The sequence below is a fragment of the Electrona antarctica genome (assembly GCF_951216825.1).
Source record: "Electrona antarctica genome assembly, chromosome: 23".
Taxonomy (NCBI): Eukaryota; Metazoa; Chordata; class Actinopteri; order Myctophiformes; family Myctophidae; genus Electrona; species Electrona antarctica.
Window position 1 is genome coordinate 13,086,534 of NC_136804.1, and position 21,625 is coordinate 13,108,158.

Here is a 21,625-nt window from a genome sequence, read left to right on the forward strand (position 1 = left end):
AGAACCTCATGAACGCGGCCAGGGTGCCGGCGAGCCTCCCCCGACTCCTCGTGTCCAAAACGGTGGAGAAATGACAGAGTTACCGTGTGGGGGTCCTTGGCGGGGGGTCCCCAGGTGGTCCCCGGAACGAACGTGCCCAGGACCCCCATGAACGCACCCAGGGTGCCGGCCCGGTTCCGGCGAGCCTCCCCGTGTCCGAAACGGTGGAGAAATGACAGTTACCGTGTTGGGGTCCTCGAGGGGGTCCCCGGAACGAATGTGCCCAGGGCTCGTACTGTAGCGTAGTTTGTGCCACTTTATGCTGTGCTGTACTCTACCGGCCACTTTAGGGTGTGGGGGTGTCCGTGCTGGGACACGTACGTACACATACGCCGTACGTACGCATACATATACGTACGCCCAACTTTTGCCCTTATTGCCTCATTATGCTAAGGCCTCTATAGTCACATGGTCAAACTGAGTAAAATGAGCCTATATTATAGTCACTGTTGTACGCAAACCTGAAACCTTGTATCTATATATTTCAACTGTATTTTCATCGGATAGTATTTCATGGCTGTTACTTGCCCTTAGCCCAGCCTTTTCTTACATTTTCGTTACGGGTTAACCCACCCCCCTACGGCACCAGGCCTGTGGGAGTCCAGTGTTTCACGGGTTAACCCACCCCCCTACGGCACCAGGCCTGTGGGAGTCCAGTGTTTCATTTCTTCGGTATGCCAGGGAGAGATAAAGAGCACACATCATGCACACAGTGTACTTACTAGCAAAACAGGGAAGGGAGAAATAGAGTCATGTTTGAAGGTCATAGACTAAAAAACAAAGTCTAAAACAGTGTATTTATCAAGACAGGGGCATTTCTCTCCAAAAAAGCAGAGATGCCATCAAAACGTAATGACTGCACCGTTCCAAAGACACAAATTGTTCTGTCTTTTATCCCTCTGCCACGTGTTGTTGTACACCGTGTGTAGGGATTGTATTTCCACGGACACAAGCGCGGGAGATGCTGACTAGATGGAGCCCAAAGTTCAGAAGGGCAAAGTCTTGTCTGTCTTGGCTGCCGGATAAGTTGGATTCCGGGTTTTAGCGATGAGAACTTAAACTTAAATTAAAGTTAGATTTATAATTCTTAATGACTCAAAAGTGATTTAAAATCAGTCAAAGGATAATTTCTGGCACATGGCCTTATAAAAAGGGGAAGTGACGTAACGACTAGGTAGTCGTGACGTCAACCCTGACAGTACCCCCCCCCCCTCGAGGGGAGCGCCCACGCGTGATAATGGGACTAGTACGTCTGGCAACAAAAAACAGACTTGCAGCATGAGGTAAACAAAGTGGAACCACCCAGTGAGGTAATCCTGGGTCATCCTACGTCAGTCTCAGTGCCAGGAATAAGGATTGGAATAAGATCCCAGAACGATAGGAATCTCAGATCATTTATATACACTACAAGATAACTACACACTCTTTGATGCAGTCTGATGGACAGCAAAAAAACCCAGATAAGTCATTCAGGTCAGCACAGGTAGGGCTATACAGTAGGCCTGCAGTTCACAACTCTGTTGTTTTGCCATGTGCCGACAGGACGCATGCACAGCTTAACCCATTGAGACCTGAGGCAGATTCTACAAATCAGTAGTTCTCTTTTATCGTGCCAAGGACTGAGGTTAGGGTTAGGTTTAGGTATAGTTTTACTGAGGTTAGGGTTAGGTTTAGGTATAGTTTTACTGAGGTTAGGTTTAGGTTTAGGTATAGTTTTACTGATGTTAGGGTTAGGTTTAGGTATAGTTTTACTGAGGTTAGGTTTAGGTTTAGGTATAGTTTTACTGAGGTTAGGGTTAGGTTTAGGTATAGTTTTACTGAGGTTAGGTTTAGGTATAGTTTTACTGAGGTTAGGGTTAGGGTTAGGTTTAGGTATAGTTTTACTGAGGTTAGGGTTAGGTTTAGGTATAGTTTTACTGAGTTTAGGTTTAGGTTTAGGTATAGTTTTACTGAGGTTAGGGTTAGGGTTAGGTTTAGGTATAGTTTTACTGAGGTTAGGGTTAAGTTTAGGTATAGTTTTACTGAGGTTAGGGTTAGGTTTAGGTATAGTTTTACTGAGGTTAGGCTTAGGTTTAGGTATAGTTTTACTGAGGTTAGGGTTAGGTTTAGGTATAGTTTTACTGCGGTTAGGGTTAAGGTTAGGTTTAGGGATGTAGATTTTTGCTGAGGTTAGGTTTAGGGTGGCAGTTCTGAGAATAAACTGAGCAAAATACTGCTCTGTGGAAATGTAAAGTTGTAAACTGATGCAATTCATCTGATTTATGGAGTTTCAAAATGCCATTTATTATTTTTTATCTCTCCCATGCTGGTGAGTCAAGAAAGGGAACACATAGTTTTTGTTTCATTATTGTCCCATTACAAAGGGATTCCTTAGGCCAATAAACCAGGTGAATATTTGAAGAGGAAACCCAGTGCACACATTTACACAAGGACAATGAGTCACCAGAACCAAGGATGGATGTTTTCAATTAATATTAGATCATGGTTAAAATGGAGTTTGCATTTAAAATGGGTTTGTGTGTGAAGGGGGCGTGTCTGATAAATACAATTAATATCAAATAAATATCTAAATAGTGAATCAAGCAACTTAAAAACTGTCCCGGGTGCTCACAAAAGCCAGAGAATGAGTAGATGTTAAAATGAACCCAAACATGTTTGAAAGTGAAACATCTGTCTAATGGCCAGTAAAACAAAACGGATGAATCATTCAGGTCGGCACGTCAGCACAGGTAGGGCACCAGCAGGCCTCAGTAGTTCTCACACTTTTCCGTGCCAATGACCCCCACAATGATATGGTATTTGGCCACACGGACCCCCATCTGAAAATGTTTTGTGCCAGGAGACACGCCAATAAGAGATGGTTTGTGTGTTGTTTTTTTTTAAAACAAGAAATGATTCAACATTTCAAATGTGTTGTGACCTTGTACATCTAAATTCTAAGAGTTTTCTTAGAAACATATATATTCAAATTACATTTATATATATATATATACTGTGTATATATATATATATATACTGTGTGTATATATATATATATATATATATATATATATACTGCTCTGTGGAAATGTAAACTGATGTCATTCTGATTGATCTGATTTATGGAGGTTCAAAATGATTGTTATGTCTCTTCCATGCAGGTGAGTCAAGAATAAAGGTGTATTATTGTCCCACTACAAAGGGATTCCTCTGTCTGGATTAGGCCAATTTATTTTTGGTGGTTTATTGGCCACCAATAAACCAGGGGAAACTATGTGAAGAGGAAATTGACATGCTGATATTTAATACTATACTGATTTACTGTACAATAAATAGTCTTACGTAGCCAGACACCTATATTCCACAATCTCCGAATGCTATATAGAGTCTGGAGACTGGAACCAAACCTCCCAAAATCCGAGCAAGGAAGATGCTCATGATCAGAGCTTCCGTGCTCCAGACTGTATGACGGTCGGAAGCAGGAGGCAACAGTGTACACCTTAAACATTTGTTTTGTTTTTGTTCTTTGCCACATACAGTACATTTGTGCATGTGTATTTTGTTATTGTCCTACAGCATTTTCATCTTACGGTTATTTTTTCACTTTCAAACATTTTGACATCTACTCTGGCTTTTGTGAGCACCCCAGAGTTTTGAAGTTGCTTGGATCAGTATTTAGATATGTGATGTTCATTTTTGAGTGGTGCAACTCCAAGGAACAGCTTTGTCCCTGTGGGACTATGTCACCATGTTTAGAGTACCAATAGGGGGTGCTGTTGCATCACTCGCTTCAGACTGGTCTGATTTTTTTATCAGACACACCACCTTCCTATACAAACTCATTTGTAACTGGGACATTCTGCACACTGAATAGTGAATACTATTACTTTTGCTACATTAAGTATTATGTTGATACCAATACTACTTTTACTCAAGTACATCATTCATTTGGGACTTGTTTGTTACTACTTGTAAAAGTTGTAACAGAGTACATCATCTACATTGCAGTATTGATACTTTTACTGGGAATACCACTCATTTTCAACAATCAAAAAGTCCCATTTCCACACTCTCTAAAGGTATATTAATGACATAGTAAAATGTTGAAAATGAGTGGTATTCCCCTTTAAGTATAACATTCAAGTATACAGTACATATTCCATCACTGTAGGCACACAGTGTTTTTTCCCTTTATATAAAGGCTCCATCTACTGGAATGTATGTGAAAGATAGCTCATATGTTTTACCTCTCCAGTGCAGCTGCAGAGTCAGGGTGCTGATATTGTGCATGTTGGGCTGTTGGCTCACTGGAAAGTTAAACACTACACCAGTGTGGGTCTCAAAGTGTGTGTGGTCCATGGACCCTCGTGGTTCCTGGCTTAGGGTTCCAGAATCCAAATGGCCCCTTTCGGGTCTGCATGATCGTACAAGTCACAAGTGGAACCAAATGGAAAAGAGTTATGATGGTCCAGTTGATAACTACTGTGCTACACAATGGAACAGAGCTGTGAAAGAATTAAGAGGCCCAATTACCGGTTATTTCCAATATGGCTGCTGTGCATAGAGCACAGCCATCGCTAACGTTGTATATACCGGTTTTAAGCTTAACTGCACAAGTTCCTCCCATATGTAACAAGAGTAGATTCAAGGACAAGGTTATTTGTTTTTCCATCCGTGGTGAATGGACCATTTCCATTCACCGTGGTTTTGGTTTCTGACAAAGCAAACAAAATGGAACAAATTAAGAACGGAACATACGAACGCTTTATTGCAAACTATAATTCAAACACATAGCGAACAAAACAATTGAGAAAAGGCTGCAGAAACAAAACTTACATGGGCCATGAACACGTCTGCCTGGGCTGGAGCCTATGGTAGTGAATGTTGTGTCCGGGAGTACTAGGACTGTCATTGGTCAATGAGTTTATTTTTATTTATTTATTTTGAATAGAACTGTATGCCTAGATTTGTACGTCTTTAAATGTGCTGAAACTTCTGAATGAATTAAAAATGGAGGACCCTGATATAAACAAGTCCTTCTCTGGTTTTATCCTCGTAGCAGTTTTTGTATTGACCTGTACTTTCGTTGAAATGTACCCGTCTACATACTATGAATAACATTTTCAATCAATGGTCCATCAGAGGCTGCCACTCTCAACAGCAATAGCATATTATGACCAAGAGAGGGAGACATTCCCTAAGAGAAATGGGATGCATATTAATAACGCGACACTGCAGGTTCTCAAACATTTATGTCAAGGAACCCCAAATGAGGCTATTAAACTATATTGTACCAGGGACAGCCATACGTTTGTTGCTAAATGTTTAAAAATTGTTACCCTTTTTAAATAGACGATCTATTTTCTAATAGCTGATTTATAGGCCTAGAGTTAAAATGTTTTTGATGCTATATCAACTCCACCTTGGTGATGGGTTCCAGGGGGTCCCCATCTAAAATAGTCAATGTAGCATCACAATCATTTTAACCACTTTATACTATAAAAGAATCAACCGAACACTTAACAGGTTCTAATCAAAGTGGCAGTAAGAATGGGACAGCAACAAGGATTTTCCCCCAAGATTACAATAGTTTATTCAATGATCAATAATAAAAGCACTTTATTGGCCACCAAATAATGAAGTTAAACAAAAACTCAAAATATCCATCATAAAACAGCAGTAGCAGTCAATGTCTACAAAAGAAACAAATCAGAACTAGAAAAAGTGCCCTTCTGGGCACAGGTCTCCACCAGGAGGATAGGACTGTGTGAGATGTTTGGCAAAATGTTTAGGATTAATATTTATAAACATGTTTTTTAGGCATTTTGTTCCAAAAATGTGTTTTGCAAAAATCAACCTGTTGGTGGCGCTATAACAGGCCAATGTGAAAAGGGTGGGATATATTCCTCAGCCTAGTAAGAAAATGTGTGAAAGATTCACGTAAATTGCATGCTGCGTTCATGATTTGAGGCTTTTGTTCAAAACGGGGCAATCTTGCAAACTGTGAAAGCTAATTATAGCCAATTAGGATGGAATATGAAATATCGGACAGATCCGACTTGAGCACATGACCATAGAGATAGTGTGTAACGATTTGTGAGATTTGTGGACAGAATCTGGAGGAGTAATATCAAAAAATGTGTTTTACAAAAGTCGGCCTCCTGGTGGCGCTATAAAAGGCAGATGCGGAAAATGCAGGTCAACGGTTTGTCCTTGGCCTCTAGGGAGTGTGCATGCAACGTTTCACGCAGATCGGTGCAGTTTTAGGTAAAAAATTTGAAAAGCTGCCTCATGGTGGCGCTATAACAGGCCATTCTGGAAAATGTGGGGCAGAGGTTCATCGTTGGCATCCAGGGAGTGTGTGTGCAAAGTTTGGCATCGACCGGGTTAACGGTGCCGGAGATTAGCTGGTAACAGACGGACAGAAGGACGGACACACACACGGACACACACACACGGACGGAGTGCAAAACATACTCTCTCCCCATGCCTTCGGCCTGGTGGAGACAATAAATGCATGCACCATACAAACATTTCCATGATATAGAAAACATACTAATGACATTTACCTCTGTCTGACTATTGTACAACCCATGTGGGAGGCTCAGCATGAGGCAGGGTCACTAATGGAGCAGGGCCCAAAGTGTGACAAACAAAAGGTCTCAAACAGGGCAATTATACAACACAGCACTTTCAAGTTTCACCGATCAGCTATCTATATGCACCTACCTGGGGCATTGCACAGCCAGCAACCTGTCACAACCTTATACTCTAAGGTCACAACCAAACTGAAGTAGTCCTATAAAACCCATGCTTTTATAGTGGGCCAAACAATTTAGGAAGCAGGAAGTGGGAGGGGCTCTGGCCTGTAGCCCAGTAGGGACATTTCCGACTGGCTACACATATATCCTATACTTTAGATTACTTAAGACCATTTTCCAAATATTTTATTTACATTTTGAACCAAACAGCCAATTTTAGATTGACACCTGGAAAGAATGTCTAATTCACATCTAATACAGCCTACTACAGTATAGAAGACGGAGCTCAAATTATCTGATGCACTGTAGCAATTAGCAAAGCCATTACATACCATATGTGCTGTGCAGTGACACACACACACACACACACACACACACACACACACACACACACACACACACACACACACACACACACACACACACTCACTCACTCACTCACTCTCCATCTCTTCCATCTCTCTCTCTGAGAGATGGAGAGGGGGAGGTAGAGAGACTACACTACTGTACAGGTATTATTTGCTTTAGATAGCAGCGCGGTCAGTCAGTCATAAGCAGCTCAGTGACGAGTGGCCCCGCCCACAACCCCAAGCCTTCATAATGAGTCACGTGACCGCGCTAATCGCCACTGCCCACTAGCGACTTTCCTTCCTTCCACGTTCACGTGAGACGGAGAGCTGTGTTATCATCATCTTCATCGCCAGCACGTCCATCCATAGGTTTAGGTCTCGAATCTTTGGGAGTTTAATACCAAATCGAGGAGAAATGACAATCAAGGACTAGGAGTCCTCCAGGAGATGTGGTTGAAATCAAGGAGACTCCTGCAGAATCCAGGGGGGTTGGCAGCTCTGAGTTTAGGTGGATGATCTGTCGGATCGGATGAAACGACAGTGACCAACCGGGGGGGGATTGGATCCACATCCACCCGCCATACATACTCTCCTTTATTCCTCCTACCTTCCCTCCTTCCCTTCTCCTCTCTCTCTCCTCTCCTCCGCTTCCAGTTGCATCTAAACGCGCCGCCACCAGGGCCGACGAGCTGGGGGGGAATTCGGGGAAAGGGAGCCGCGGTGGAGGAGGAGGAGGAGGAGGAGGCGGCTCTGCGGCCGCAGCAGCAAACCACCCGAACCATCACCGGTCCTCCTCCTCCACAGACGCTCCTCCGCGCAGTGCCAACATGCTGACGCGGGTCAAGTCCGCCGTGGCCAGCTTCATGGGCGGGATCGCGGGCGGCAGCGGCGGACCCTCCTCCTCCGGGAACGGTGGCGTGGGCTCGGCGGGCCCGCCGCTCCGGTTCCCCTACAGCAGACCCGTGTTCCTCGGGCTGTCGCCGGACGAGGTGGAGTGCTCCGCGGACCACGCGGCGCGGCCCATCCTCATCCTGAAGGAGAGCAGGAGATTACCCTGGGCCACCGGCTACGCAGAGTAAGTATAGAGCTCTGTCTGCTAGTCTGCTGCCCGCGAAGCCTCCATCCTCACCGGGGGTCTGCAGGCTACATGGGTTGCTTGTCTCAGCCTGTCTTGGTACCAAATTCTAAAATAAATGTGATTCACAGGCACAAAAGGGAAAAGGCCCACATGCCATCTTGTTGTTATACTGTGTGTGTGTGTGTGTGTGCGCGCGCGCGCGTGCGTGCGTGTGTGCAATGCATATGCTAATTTTATTCTATTTATGGTTTCCTGTTTCTCCATGCATGCCAGTATACAGTCTTATATGCTAGGGCCTTAGGGGCCTACATTGTATGTGATTCAGTACAGTGACTGAATTCCTGTTCTTTTGTGTGCTCGGCTCGGTTGCCTATAAACTAGGCTATAGACAGTGTACAGTCTGTACTAGAATATCATATAGCTCAAAATTGGACTGTAGCATAGGCATTGCATTCTGCAGATGTTGACAAGAATAGCCTTATAATCCATCTGTCTGTTAGAACTCCTCTATCTATAATTCAAAAGCGTCCTGTGTGTCTGTGTGCCTTATGGCTTTGTTCTTGTGCGGTTGTTGACGCTCCGCTCATCATGTGTATGCAGTGCAGAGCTGGCTAGCATCATCTGCCACCCAGCCAGCACTGGTGGATGAGGTCATCGTTTTACGCAGCTATTTTATTTCCCCCCAAAAGCATCTCTTCCATCATAGAGAGAATGATGATTTGAGAGCACTGTTCGTTGATTACTTTTGATGCAGTAATGGTCTTTTCTTTTTCCTTTTTTTGAGGGGCGTTTAGAAATAAAGTCTTGAAAGTCCCCCACAAAATGACCCTAACCCACAGGTTGAGAACCACTGTCTACAGCATGAGATGACTGGGCTTGCACTTACAGTATGTCTATAATACAGTAGTTCAAACCTTCAGTTTAATCAATCTCAAATGCCAGGAGACATAGATAGGCTTATTAGGCTATATATATTTTACCTTTTGTCTATGGTGGCTAGTGGCTACGCTTCTGGTATAGGGATGAATGAATGAATGTGTTCCGCCCTGATTCGGTTCCCACCCATGGTCAATATGTTACAACCGCTCCAGTCAACTTACTACTGTAGATATTGGTCTCTCACGCACGCACGCACGCACGCACGCACACATGCACGCACGCACGCACGCACGCACGCACGCACACGCGCACGCACAATGATGTATGATGATGTACGATGATAAGAGCACCCCTCACACAGACAGGTGTGATATTTAAGCGGCACTAGCCCCTTCTATAAACAGCTTTTGTCCCCACCCGTCTCAAGTTTTGCCATTGACCGTGAACGGAGAAATTACGTCAGACTCAGAATTCCGCTAAATATGACATAAATTGCTAAATAAGCTAACCAATCACAGGCAACAGGCATTCTGATTGGTCAATGGCCAGTATGAGATGATTCATGATGATGTATGATGATAAGAGCTGATAATACCACTAAATATGACAAAGCGTCTGGAGACGGTAGCCAATAACCTCACAGGAAAACCACCTGTTTTCGACCGGCACCCGCCCCTCTAGACCAGAAACCACACAGGCTGGGCCAGGCTAGATGTTGTTAGGCTATTTGCCACTGTAGGTGGTAAATAGAGTGAAAAGAAAGTAGGGAAAAAGTGGAAATGGCTAATCTAAAAGAAAGTCTGTGGGCGTGAAAGTGCAAGTTCTTTCTAAGTTCTCAGGGTTGGTTGCATCTCCTGAGCAGGGCCCACATTAGGGTTCTGAGAACCTTCATGTGAAACCTGAATGGACACGCATCCAGAACCTGAGAAATGCCATACATGACATGACATGTTTCACTTCGTTCTGATCGTGTAAACAAGACGATAGAGTTACATTTAATTACATGAATCTGTAATTACAGTCGCCATTAGACCAGTTAATTAGCCCTGTTCTCTGCTATGGTCTGGAGCAGCACATTGGACTCAACAAACATATTAATCTCTCAAGACAGATTCAGGGGGAAAAAACAAAAATAAAACGTATTTTGTTTGGCAATGGGTTCCCAGATCGAAAACGTATGAACACGTTAATTAAGACCGGGATAGCATCTGTGTCATTTTAGATTTTACCTACAACATACAGTACAACATATACAACATACGTTTTTCAGAAAACTCTTAGAAGGCATTTCGTTGCTGTCGGGCAGAAACCTCTGATCTCCATATTCTAACTTGTTGTTGTTGTTGTAAATTAACGCCCTACTTGATCATACCACAGCGTCACACAAAAGTATCAAATGTAGCAGATCTACTCGTCAGATCTTCACGATTATACTCCCTCCCCCAAAATAGCTGCTGTGCAAGCCTTTCAAATTTCAAAAGTTAGTGAAAAAGTCCCACATATGTTTAAAAGCGGCGACAAACGGTAGCCGAAATCAACAATAAAAGATATACCCGCACACTGCCGCTTGCACATTCACAAATGTTTCATCTTCTTCCTTCAACGTGTTCCAACTGTCTGGGTCCGTCCGTCCATCCGTGTGTCACACAGCCGCACGCACGCACGCACGCACGCACGCACGCACGCACGCACGCACGCACGCACGCACGCACGCACGCACGCACGCACGCACGCACGCACGCACGCACGCACACACACACACACACACAGATATGTGGACATAATAGACAGTGTCACACATACGTGTAGATTGGCTATTCTCACAATGCCTCGCACGGCAAATAAAATGTATGAAAAATGTCAAACTTTAAATAACCTCTGCTGATCCCTCCCTGTGCAGGGTGATCAACGCGGGGAAGAGCATGGTGAACGAGGACCAGGCGTGCTGTGAGGTGGTGGTGGCCCGCCGGAGACCCATGAGCTACTGCCCCCCGCCCTGCTCCACCCCCAGCGGGACCCCCACCGCCAAGAGACGCAACTCGCTGCCCAACGGAGACGGCGGGGGGCTCCGCATGGAGAGCAGCATGACAGGAGAGGTACCGTGCAGTATGTTAGTTATGATGACCAGTGTTGGGCAGTATCATTCAAGAGTAATATGTGACTTATTACATATTACTCCTTAAAAGAAAAGTAATATTATATTACTTATTACCGTACTTGGATTCATTACAATCCTACAACAACAGAATCTGTTTAGTCAGCTTATTTTTAGACTGGAAGTCTTATGGCTTAGGCAGCTCCCGGCAGGTTCCGCCGGGAGAAACTAGGCACAGCTGCTGGACATGAGAATGAATTAGAGCGACAGAGAGAGAGGAGTGCAGACGATCAGAAATCAGCAGAGAGTGAGCGACGTTTGCGCTACTGTATGCCGAATTGGAGTGGACTCGGCCCCAGACCTTTTTTTCTCCCTGGAAATAAAAACGTCTGGGTTTCCGAGGCTAGCTTCTTTTAGAACTGAATTAGAACTCTAATTGTTTTGAATAATAATAAGAAGAAGAAGAGTCACCAATTTTCAAACGGTAGCCAACAAATCCCGAGTATATATAGTATAATATTACTGTTTTGGCAGAGTAATACCTTACACTACTCGTTACTGGGTAAAGTAATAATATTACAGTAATATATTAACTAGTAACTTGTTACTGCCCAACACTGGTTATGACCACCAACCATGCATGGATTTGTTATCATGCTGCCTATATGCAGGGTGCACTGGGTACCATCTATACAGTGTATATCGTTACATTTTGCGACATGGTTAAAACAATCTATATTTGGATATTGACTTTAAAGCCCTGGAGCATGCAGCATGCTCTCCTGTGAGGGTGCACTGGCCTAAGGCCTAAGTTCCAGAAATTCCACAATTTGTGTTGTTGAGCTCTACAAGCTCACAACACTCTACAAATTGACATTGTGTAATTTCTGGAATTTATTGTGATTGTTAAAAATAATAATTAATGAAATTATTTGGAAGAAATTGTTTGAATTTATTTTAAATGTATGAAAAAGTAGGGTAATATTCACTCGCGACCCACAAAAATCGGCCCGCGACCCACAATTGGGTCCCGGCACGTTAAGACTGTGGTTGTACTCGTCAGCTCCCAGGTTTGAATCTGTGTGTGAGTGTGAAGCATGGGCGTTGCTGAAAAAGAGCACTGGAGTCGTGCTCAGCTTGGCATACCTACCCTGGGTAAATAAAGACAAAGAGGGAGACTGTGCCCGACGATCCGATAAGATCTGATTGTTTAATTTATAGGTGGTGAGCCGGCACCCATTTCTGTGCTGAATCTGTAGCCAATGAAGTAGAGGTGCAATGTGCTTGACTTGTCCCTGTGAGCACTAGCTGCTGCAGAGTGAGAGAGAGAGAGAGAGAGAGAGAGAGAGAGAGAGAGAGAGAGAGAGAGATCATAGGTGAGCACATAACATCACTGCATGGGGATTGGGTTTGACCTCTGTGGTTTGACCTCTGTGGTTGGCTACACGCTACTGGACAGAGATGAGTCATGGTGTTGTGTCTCCTCAAGAGTCTTACAGTATAAATGCTGCTTTGTCATGAGAAGTTCTGTGTTTTTCTATCAGTCACTACATCACAACTGGTTCTGTTTAACCCATTAAGACCTGAGACCGATTATACAAAGGCCTTCTAAATCAGTAGTTCTCAAACTTCTCAAACGTTTTCGTGTCAAGTGACCCCCTATATATTTGGCCGCGGTCGCCATCTTAAAATGTTTTGTGCCAGGGACACCCAGAAGAGTTTTATAAGCTTAATGGGTACATCTCAGTAATGGCTGCACCCCTCTGTGGATTAGTCTATTACTGCTGTGCTGTCTCCGGCGCTACATACTAATTCCTACACGGGTTGTGCTTATAACCACGCCCCCGGGCAAGTTAAGTTTACTGAGGTTAAGGTTATGGTTAGGGTTAGGTTTAGGCTGTCAATAACAGCGACTGGCGAATCACAGCGCGTCGACTGCACAACCTGTGTAGGCTTTGGTATGTCGCCGGACGCCTGAATGTTCCCTGTGAGATCAATAAAGGTCTCTCTCTTTCTCCAGCTGCACTCGGAGGGTCTGACGTTCCACTACTGGGGGTTATTCGACGGCCACGCGGGCTCAGGGGCGGCGGTGGTCGCCTCCCGCCTCCTGCAGCACCACATCGCCTGCCAGCTGCAGGCCGTCATCGACCTGCTCCACAACCAATCCGCGCCGCCCCCCACTATCCTGGGCGAGGACGGGTCCCCCCAGCTCCCGGACGGGCCCGCGCCGCCCCCTTACCCGTCGTCGACTGGCCCTCGGCTGACGCGCGCCGCCTCACTGAGAGGGGCCGCCGGTGCCCCGGGGCCCCCTGGCCCCACCCCGCAGGGCTCGACCCCTCCTCCCCAGCAGCAGCAGGCTCCTCCCCTGCGCCTCTTCATGGAGAAGAAGGTGCAGCACCAGAGTCTGGTGGTGGGAGCCATAGAGAACGCCTTCAAAGACATGGTGAGATGACGTGAATGTTGTTCATTAATAATATATGTAACTAGAAAAAGTGCCCTTCTGGGCACAGGTGTCCACCAGGAGGATAGGATTGTGTGTGATGTTTGGCAAAATGTTTAGGAGTAATATAAACGTGTGTGTGTGTGTGTGTGTGTGTGTGTGTGTGTGTGTGTGTGTGTGTGTGTGTGTGTGTGTGTGTGTGTGTGTGTCAAGTGGCATTTCTTCCTCAGCTTAGTAGTGGGAATAGGCATGCACAGTTTCACCGCAATCGGACGCTGCGTTGAGGAGTTGTGGCGATTTGTACAAAACGGGCTACTCCTGAAAACTTTAGAAGCCAATCAGGATGGATAATTATGAGAAATCAAACAAATCACATGACTATGGAGAGCATGTGTACCGATTTGCGTGAATTTTGGATAAAATCTGAAGGAGTAATATTAGAAAATGTGTTTTACATATGTCGGCCTCCTGGTGGCGCTATAAAGAGCAGGTGGGAAAATTCCAGGCAAAGGTATTTCCTTGGCCTCTAGGGAGTGTGCATACATGGTTTTACACAGATCGGTGCAGTTATAGGTAAAAACACAAATCGGCCAGTTATAGCGCCACCATGAGGCTGAGTTGAAAATATTCAAGTGGCATTTCTTCCTCGACCTAGTGGGAATGTGCGTGCTAAATTTCACGGAAATCACACCATGTGTTCATGATTTGCAGCATTTTGTTTGAAACGGAGCACTCCTGCAAACTTTGGAAGCCAATCTTAGCCAATCAGGATGGAGTCTGAAAAATCTGAAAGACCCGTTTCGTTGAATGGCTCTAGAGAGACTGTGTACCAATTTGCGTAATGTTTGGACAAAATCTGTAGGTGTACTGTCAAAACATTTGTTTTGCACAAAGCGGCCTCCTGGTGGCGCTATAACAGGCCAATGTGAAAACTTTGGGGCAGAGGTTCAGCTCTGGCATTCAGGGAGTGTGTGTGCAGAGTATGGCTGCGATCAAGCCAACGGTGCCAGAGATTAGCTGTTCACAGACGGACGGACGGACACACGGACGGACACACGGACGGACGGACGGACAGACGGACGGACGGACGGAGTGCAAAACATACTCTCTCCCCAAGCCTTCGGCCTGGTGGAGACAATGATTCAATTAACAGTCTGCTGGTGGGAGCCATATAGAATGCATTCAAAGACATGGTGAGAGACGGTGTTGAATTTTGACATTAGATTGATATAGATTTAGTCATACTCTTTTGAAGAGAATTCCATCAAGTTTTAGTCATATTTTAGGAGGTGGGTGAGAAAGTGGGTGAGAAAGGGAGGAAACATAAAGCCCAGTGTGTTTCATTAAAGGATCAGGACACCCCACCTGTGTGCTAACCTGACTCCGCTAGATGGGGCAGTGCAGCAGACAGAGTAAAAAAGGAACATTCCAGACACTGCTGACAATTATGTTTGATACAAGTGACGTCGTTCCCAAACTGGGGGTCAGGACCCTCCAGGGTGGGGTCCCCAAATTATTTTGAGGCTGACTGCATAGCTGAAAGAGAGATGAAGCTGGACCCCCTGTTGGAAGATTTAACAAGATAAAGAGACAAAGTCAGCGTGTAAACTGACTCCCTCCATGCCTCTGCGTCCAATGAGGATCTCTCCTGGACAGCATCCACCGACTGCATTATTCATGACCCACAAGCACCTGTTTAGCCCCCATGTGGTGGGAGGTGGCGGTGCAACCACCTTGTCCTTGGTTTCAGGAGGGACTGAGCATCTTGTGCCATCCTTCTGTTTTACTGAACAGCTGGGCCAGAACTGTTCCTATGGCTCTGACCATCATCATCTCAACTTCATCGTCCAATTGATCTGCATTGTGTTGTATTGTATATATCATTGCTGTTGGCAGTGATGTAAATAGGTTTTCGATGTAATGGGTCCCGGGCCGACGGGCAGAAACCTCTTATCTCCATTTTTTTTAAATTAAATTAATGCCCTACTTACTACAGTGTCAACATCAAATGTAGCAGCTACGTTCCAATTTGAATCCTGAAAAGTAACAGTTTTGGACATCGGGTTTCCACACGACGGACACGATATATATAAATACTGTATATGTCTGTCTGTCTGTCTGACTGTCGATAGATCAATCGGCAATCCGCGATTCACCTTCACTCAATGGCTTTCACAAGATTAGATAAGGGTAGATCGATAACTCGGATCAATCTACCCTTGGCTAATCGTATCTGCTGCGTGAAAGTCATTGAGTCGAGGTGAATTGCCACAAGTGAGTTTTGTTCTCTCTAGCAAAGCTAGCTGGAAATTCTGACATTATTTCATGAATGTATTCCTAGAAATGTCCCCGATACCGATTCCCATTACTTGCGTATCGGTTGAAAATAATAAATAATACAATAAATAATTATACAATAAATAATAATAATGTGATAAATGACATGGTATCAGAATGGCATAGGCTGACATACTCGCCGATGCCAGCATTCTAGGCTCGCCCCATAAGACATGTGCACGCACACACACATGCAAGCGCATTTGATTGCACGTGTGCAATGCCAGTGCAGACACACACTGTAATAACATGCAAACATGTATAGCCTATTTAGAAACGGGGTTTACAATGCTTAATCGTATCCATAAAAGTAAATGACAAGTAAAAGAAATCGCCAGCTTTTCCGATACTGGGGTTGGTATCGGAAGAACTCCATTTATGTGCCCTTCCGCCTCCCTTCTGCTCCCAGGACGCCCAGATAGAGAGAGAGAAGCGGATGTACAACATCACAGGAGGCTGTACCGCTCTGACTGTGGTCTACCTGCTGGGAAAACTCTACGTGGGGAACGCAGGAGACAGCAGGTGTGTGCGTCTGTCTGATTTAGATGTGTATTGTACGTGTGCATGTGTGTGCATACTGCATACTCATATACTGTTATGTTTTAACTTTATTATTACATCATTCTTAACCTTTTTCCAGATGACCTGTTAAAAGTGTTTCCTGATGCATTGAGTGAAATATGTATAAAGCAATGTTGCGTGTGTGTTTGTGTGTGTGTGTGTGTGTGTGTGTGTGTGTGTGTGTGTGTGTGTGTGACTGTGTGTGTGTGTGTGTCTCCGTACCCTGCCCTCCAGGGCTATCATCATTAGGAACAACGACATCATTCCCGTGTCTGCAGAGTTCACGCCCGAATCGGAACGACAGCGACTCCAGTTCCTGGTGAGAACCACAGATCGTTAAAACACACACACACACGCACACGCACGCACGCACGCGCACGCACGCACGCACACACACACACACACACACACACACACACACACACACACACACACACACACACACACACACACACACACACACTTTTCAGAGCATGTATATTTTAATGATCAATCAATCGATGTTTGTTCTGGCTTGGGTCTATGGAGCTAGTACACTTTCAATCCCTATTTATCGGTATCACAAAGAAATGACTTTTTTTGAAAAGGTTTTAAAGGTAGGGTAAGTGATCCTTTTTTGATTAAAACAAAAAGTGTTTTGTGTGTGTGTGTGTGTGTGTGTGTGTGTGTGTGTGTGTGTGTGTGTGTGTGTGTGTGTCCTACAGGGCTACATGCAGCCCCACCTGTTGGGAAATGAGTTTACTCACCTGGAGTTCCCCCGGAGGGTGCAGAGGAAGGAGGTGGGCAAGAGGATGCTGTACCGAGACTTCACCATGGATGGCTGGTCAGTCTGCATTTAACATGATTAAAACCTTTTATAGACTGGTCAGTCTGCATTTAACATGAGTAAAACCTTTTATAGACTAGTCAGTCTGCATTTAACATGATTAAAACCTTTTATAGACTAGTCAGTCTGCATTTAACATGATTAAAACCTTTTATAGACTAGTCAGTCTGCATTTAACATGATTAAAACCTTGTATAGACTGCTCAGACTGCATTTAACATGATAAAAACCTTTTATAGACTGCTCAGTCTGTATTTAACATGATTAAAACATTTTATAGACTGGTCAGTCTGCATTTAACATGATTAAAACCTTTTATAGACTGCTCAGACTGAATTTAACATGATTAAAACATTTTATAGACTGGTCAGTCTGCATTTAACATGATTAAAACCTTGTATAGACTGGTCAGTATGCATTTAACATGTTTAAAACCTTTTATAGACTGGTCAGTCTGCATTTAACATGATTAAAACCTTTTATAGACTGGTCAGTCTGCATTTAACATGATTAAAACCGTTTATAGACTGCTCAGATTGCATTTACCTTTCAAGTAGTCACAGAATACTTATCTCCACTACTACTATTATTATTATGATTGTGTGTGTGTTCCCTCCCAGGGCTTATAAGACCATTGAAGATGACGATCTAAAGTTTCCTCTGATATACGGTGAAGGGAAGAAGGTGAGTCTCGGTGTGTGTGTGTGTGTGTGTGTGTGTGTGTGTGCGTGTGTGCGCGCGCGCAGCCGCGCATATATGCTGTGTCAGTGCCTTTCTGCCACAAACCCAGGAGTAGGTTAGTAGTCTTTCTCTGAACTGTGTGGTATATTATATACCACTGTATAACAGGCGCGCACACACACGCACACACGCACAAGCACGAGCACACGGCTGCTTGCAGCAGGAAAAGGTGTGTCTGTTTTTATTTATTTTTTGCCACACACTTGGACAAACACGTCAAAGCTACTCTAACACAGAACACTTTCTCCCTCACGCCTCTTTCATCTAATTGTTTTCAGGCGCGGGTGTTGGCGACCATCGGGGTGACGCGGGGCCTCGGAGACCACGACCTCAAAGTCCACGACTCCAACATCTACATCAAGCCCTTCCTGTCCTGCTGCCCCGAGGTCAATACCAATTATTATTATTATATTTTATTTATATTGAACTTTACATTTGAAACAACTCAATTGCTACAGTACAGGTGAGACCAGCACTGGAAGAAGTAAACGTAGCAACACAATTGTAAAAGTACTTCATATCGTCATAACCTCTTATCTCTCTGTTTTTTTAGTAATTTAACGCCCTACTTGGAATACTTTTTAATGGCAGTAATCCTGTAAGGTGACGAATTGCAAAACAATTCAATAACGATTATCTGCGTTGCACAACGATATGATACAAAATCAAACGATACGATATGTTGCTATTTTACATATCAATATGCTTGGATTGGTGGAATTAAAATCGATGCAGTTAGTGTACGGTTACCCCCCTGGTCGTCGTGTGTCCCCCAGGTGAGGGTGTACAACCTGACAGACTATGAGCACGGAGCTGACGATGTCCTGGTGATGGGGACGGACGGCCTCTGGGACGTCCTGTCCAACCAGGAAGTGGCGGAATGTGTCACCAGCTTCCTGGCAAACTGCGACCCCGACGACCTCCATAGGTACTGTACTGCACACTAGATGCTTCGTTTCACCATCGGAAAGCTATTTAAAGGGATATTTACATTTCAAACATGTTTGGGGTCATTTTAAAGACTACTCAAGCTTTTAGGTTACACCCCAGACACTTTTTATATGGGCATGCCATACACATCAAGGACCTCATTAAAGGGACATGGACTGACAGATACAGACATCTCCATATACCGGTATGGGCACAAAAGGGACAGACAGAATCAGATGAGTACCGTAATTCGCTCTGGATTAAGAGCGTCTGCTAAATGCCTAAATTGCACAACGGGTACTCTGGCAAAGCCTGACACTATGACTCAGACACAATTGGTCGGATCGGCAGTGCGGCGCAGGTGTGAACTCTAGTAACAATAAAACACCTCAAACAAAGGCAGCGGCAAACAGAAGCGTGTTTTAGTTTAGCGATGTAAAAGAACGAAGAGTGGCAGCAGACCTGGGCACTTTCTCGTCCCTCCAGGTACACCATGGCGGCCCAGGAGCTGGTGATGAGGGCGCGCGGCGTGCTGAGGGACCGAGGCTGGAGGATCACCAACGACCGGCTGGGCTCCGGAGACGACATCACCGTCTTCGTCATACCGCTGATGTACGGGACCGCCACCCGGCAGCCCTGAGCGGCGCCAAGCAGCAGCCTCGAGGGACGGGGCACGGTGTCGGTGGGACCGCCACCAGGGCCACGGTGGGACCGCCACCAGGGCCACGGTGGGACCGCCACCAGGGCCTCGGTGGGACCGCCACCAGGGCCTTTGGACCGTGACCGCTTAACCCCCAGCATCCCATATCGTGGGGGGAAGGGGGTCTTGCAGTAAAATAGCAGATCGACAATCTTGTCAATCGGCTGTTTTCCTACGAAAGCTTTCCCCTCACAATAACCGAAGACAGAAAATACACTAGCACAAAGCCCTGGGGGACTCCGCTCAACCGTATGGGGGGGGCCTTGGGATACACGTACTGTACAGTAGGACGCTGAAACCAGTGCCACTGGAAGCCAAGCACTTCTTTTTTTATTACTACATTTCGGAATGATCGCCCCATTCTCTCTCTCTCTCATTCGGTCTGTCCTTTTAAGTCCTTTGTTGGACTCATAAGGCAGTGGTTCTCAAAGTGGGGTCAGGGGGGGGGGGGGGGGGATTCGGGGGCTGAGGGGCCCCCGAATATTTTAACTACTTTAACCCCTACTGTATACTTTGGCTATTTGAACGATCTACGTGCTCGTCTTAAAAAAAGTAACACAACAAAACTATGTGACAAAATGTGACAAATTTCCAATAGTTTCGAAACATTTTTAACAACACAAATCATGTTCCCTGCCACAACACATTTTCAGATGGGGGGGGGGGGGGGGGGGGGGGGGTCTGCAGCCAAATATTATTTTGGGAGTCCTTGATATGAAAAAGTTTGAGAACCTCTCTCACTCTTTCTTTCTCTCTCTCGTTCTCTGTCTGCCCTCTTTCTCCTCTCTAACAGCAGTCTTTGTTTTTATCTGTGTTTATGTCAATCGTCGTGGCGTCACCAGAGCGAGCTGACCAGAGTGTTGCGTCCAAATCGCCAGGCGGATCGATAGATAAATCGATCGATGAATTGATCTGACCAGTCTAAAGCACAATGGCCATTCCCATGCCAGTGTTTGAGTTGTCGCCTTATGGATTCAGAGGGCTTTGGGGGCGACCTGACGTGAGCCTGACGCGCCACACACACACACACACACACACACACACACACACACACACACGCTTCTTGTGACCTCCTGTTGGACAAGAGATATCGGAGCCAAAGCAAAGCCAGGAGGTTGTAAATAAATACCGGAGCACAAAAGGGACCAAGACTTTAGTACTGATGATGGAGGGTCACCAGCGGTTTGGCTGATTGCTCATTTTGGGACTGAATACAGTGTTTTATGGTTGTTTAGTTTGGTTGTCGTACAATAGTGTCTCAAGGCTTGCAGTAGGAACAATGATTATGATTAAAAGGTAGGGGGTCTAATGGATTTCACACGCACACACACACACACACACAATCAATCCAGGGTGTTAAAATCTGATTAACTTTATCTCTAAGTTGATGTAAATGAACACACTTTTTTATGTTTATGCACTGATATCGTGTTCCCGGTAAAAGGATGAGTTTATACCCCTAGCGTCCCTATTCTGAGGGGAACATTCGCCAAAAAATTAGCTTGTAGATCTGCTATTTTTGGTAAAGAGGTTTGTTGTTGGGAGGGGGGGGAAAGCAGACCAAGTACAGGAGTCAAGTTCACAAAGTATTGAATCCAACATAGTGATAGAAAAGATTAGTCAACTAACAATCAAGTCTGTGAAGCTATGAAATCTCTTGTCTCAGCAAAGGGGTCCTCGGTCTGAAAAATATTGAAGACCCCTGCTGTAGAACATAATGAGGGAGTTAGGGAGTTATGAGGGACTTCTGGTATGACTTTATATTAAGGTGGCGTCTATAATGCATTATAATCACGATTATAATGCATTAATAAGGCATCATAACACTCAATATAAATGGTTATAAGTATGCATATCAACTTATAACGTTTATGAAGAACATAAGTGCTATAAGTTCAGTGGAACAGCA

At 44.9% G+C, this 21,625-nt stretch overlaps 2 protein-coding genes across 5 annotated transcripts in view; one reads left to right on the forward strand and one right to left on the reverse strand.

The window, feature by feature from the left end:
* Positions 1 to 6,793, reverse strand: part of il17rel (interleukin 17 receptor E-like) — a 39,051-nt gene extending 32,258 nt beyond the window's left edge. For 3 of the 4 annotated variants that reach the window (XM_079494817.1, XM_079494819.1, XM_079494815.1), the window contains exons 1-2: positions 4,855 to 4,913; positions 4,266 to 4,432 (exon numbers count right to left, since the gene is read on the reverse strand). The gene's annotated coding sequence lies outside the window, so the exon portion shown is untranslated. Of the gene's footprint in view, positions 1 to 4,265; positions 4,433 to 4,854; positions 4,914 to 6,747 lie in introns of those variants that run through there. The other variant, XM_079494816.1, reaches the window with a different exon arrangement.
* Positions 6,794 to 7,956: 1,163 nt separating this feature from the next.
* Positions 7,957 to 19,656, forward strand: LOC306916237 (protein phosphatase 1H-like; the record flags this gene model as incomplete). The annotated part of the gene is made up of 10 exons (XM_079494051.1): positions 7,957 to 8,204; positions 10,987 to 11,182; positions 13,202 to 13,624; positions 16,368 to 16,480; positions 16,754 to 16,838; positions 17,224 to 17,342; positions 17,966 to 18,029; positions 18,365 to 18,472; positions 18,863 to 19,014; positions 19,503 to 19,656. The coding sequence occupies 10 exons, from the start codon at positions 7,957 to 7,959 to the stop codon at positions 19,654 to 19,656; spliced, it is 1,662 nt and encodes a 553-aa protein (XP_079350177.1).
* Between the last annotated feature and the right edge of the window lie 1,969 nt (positions 19,657 to 21,625).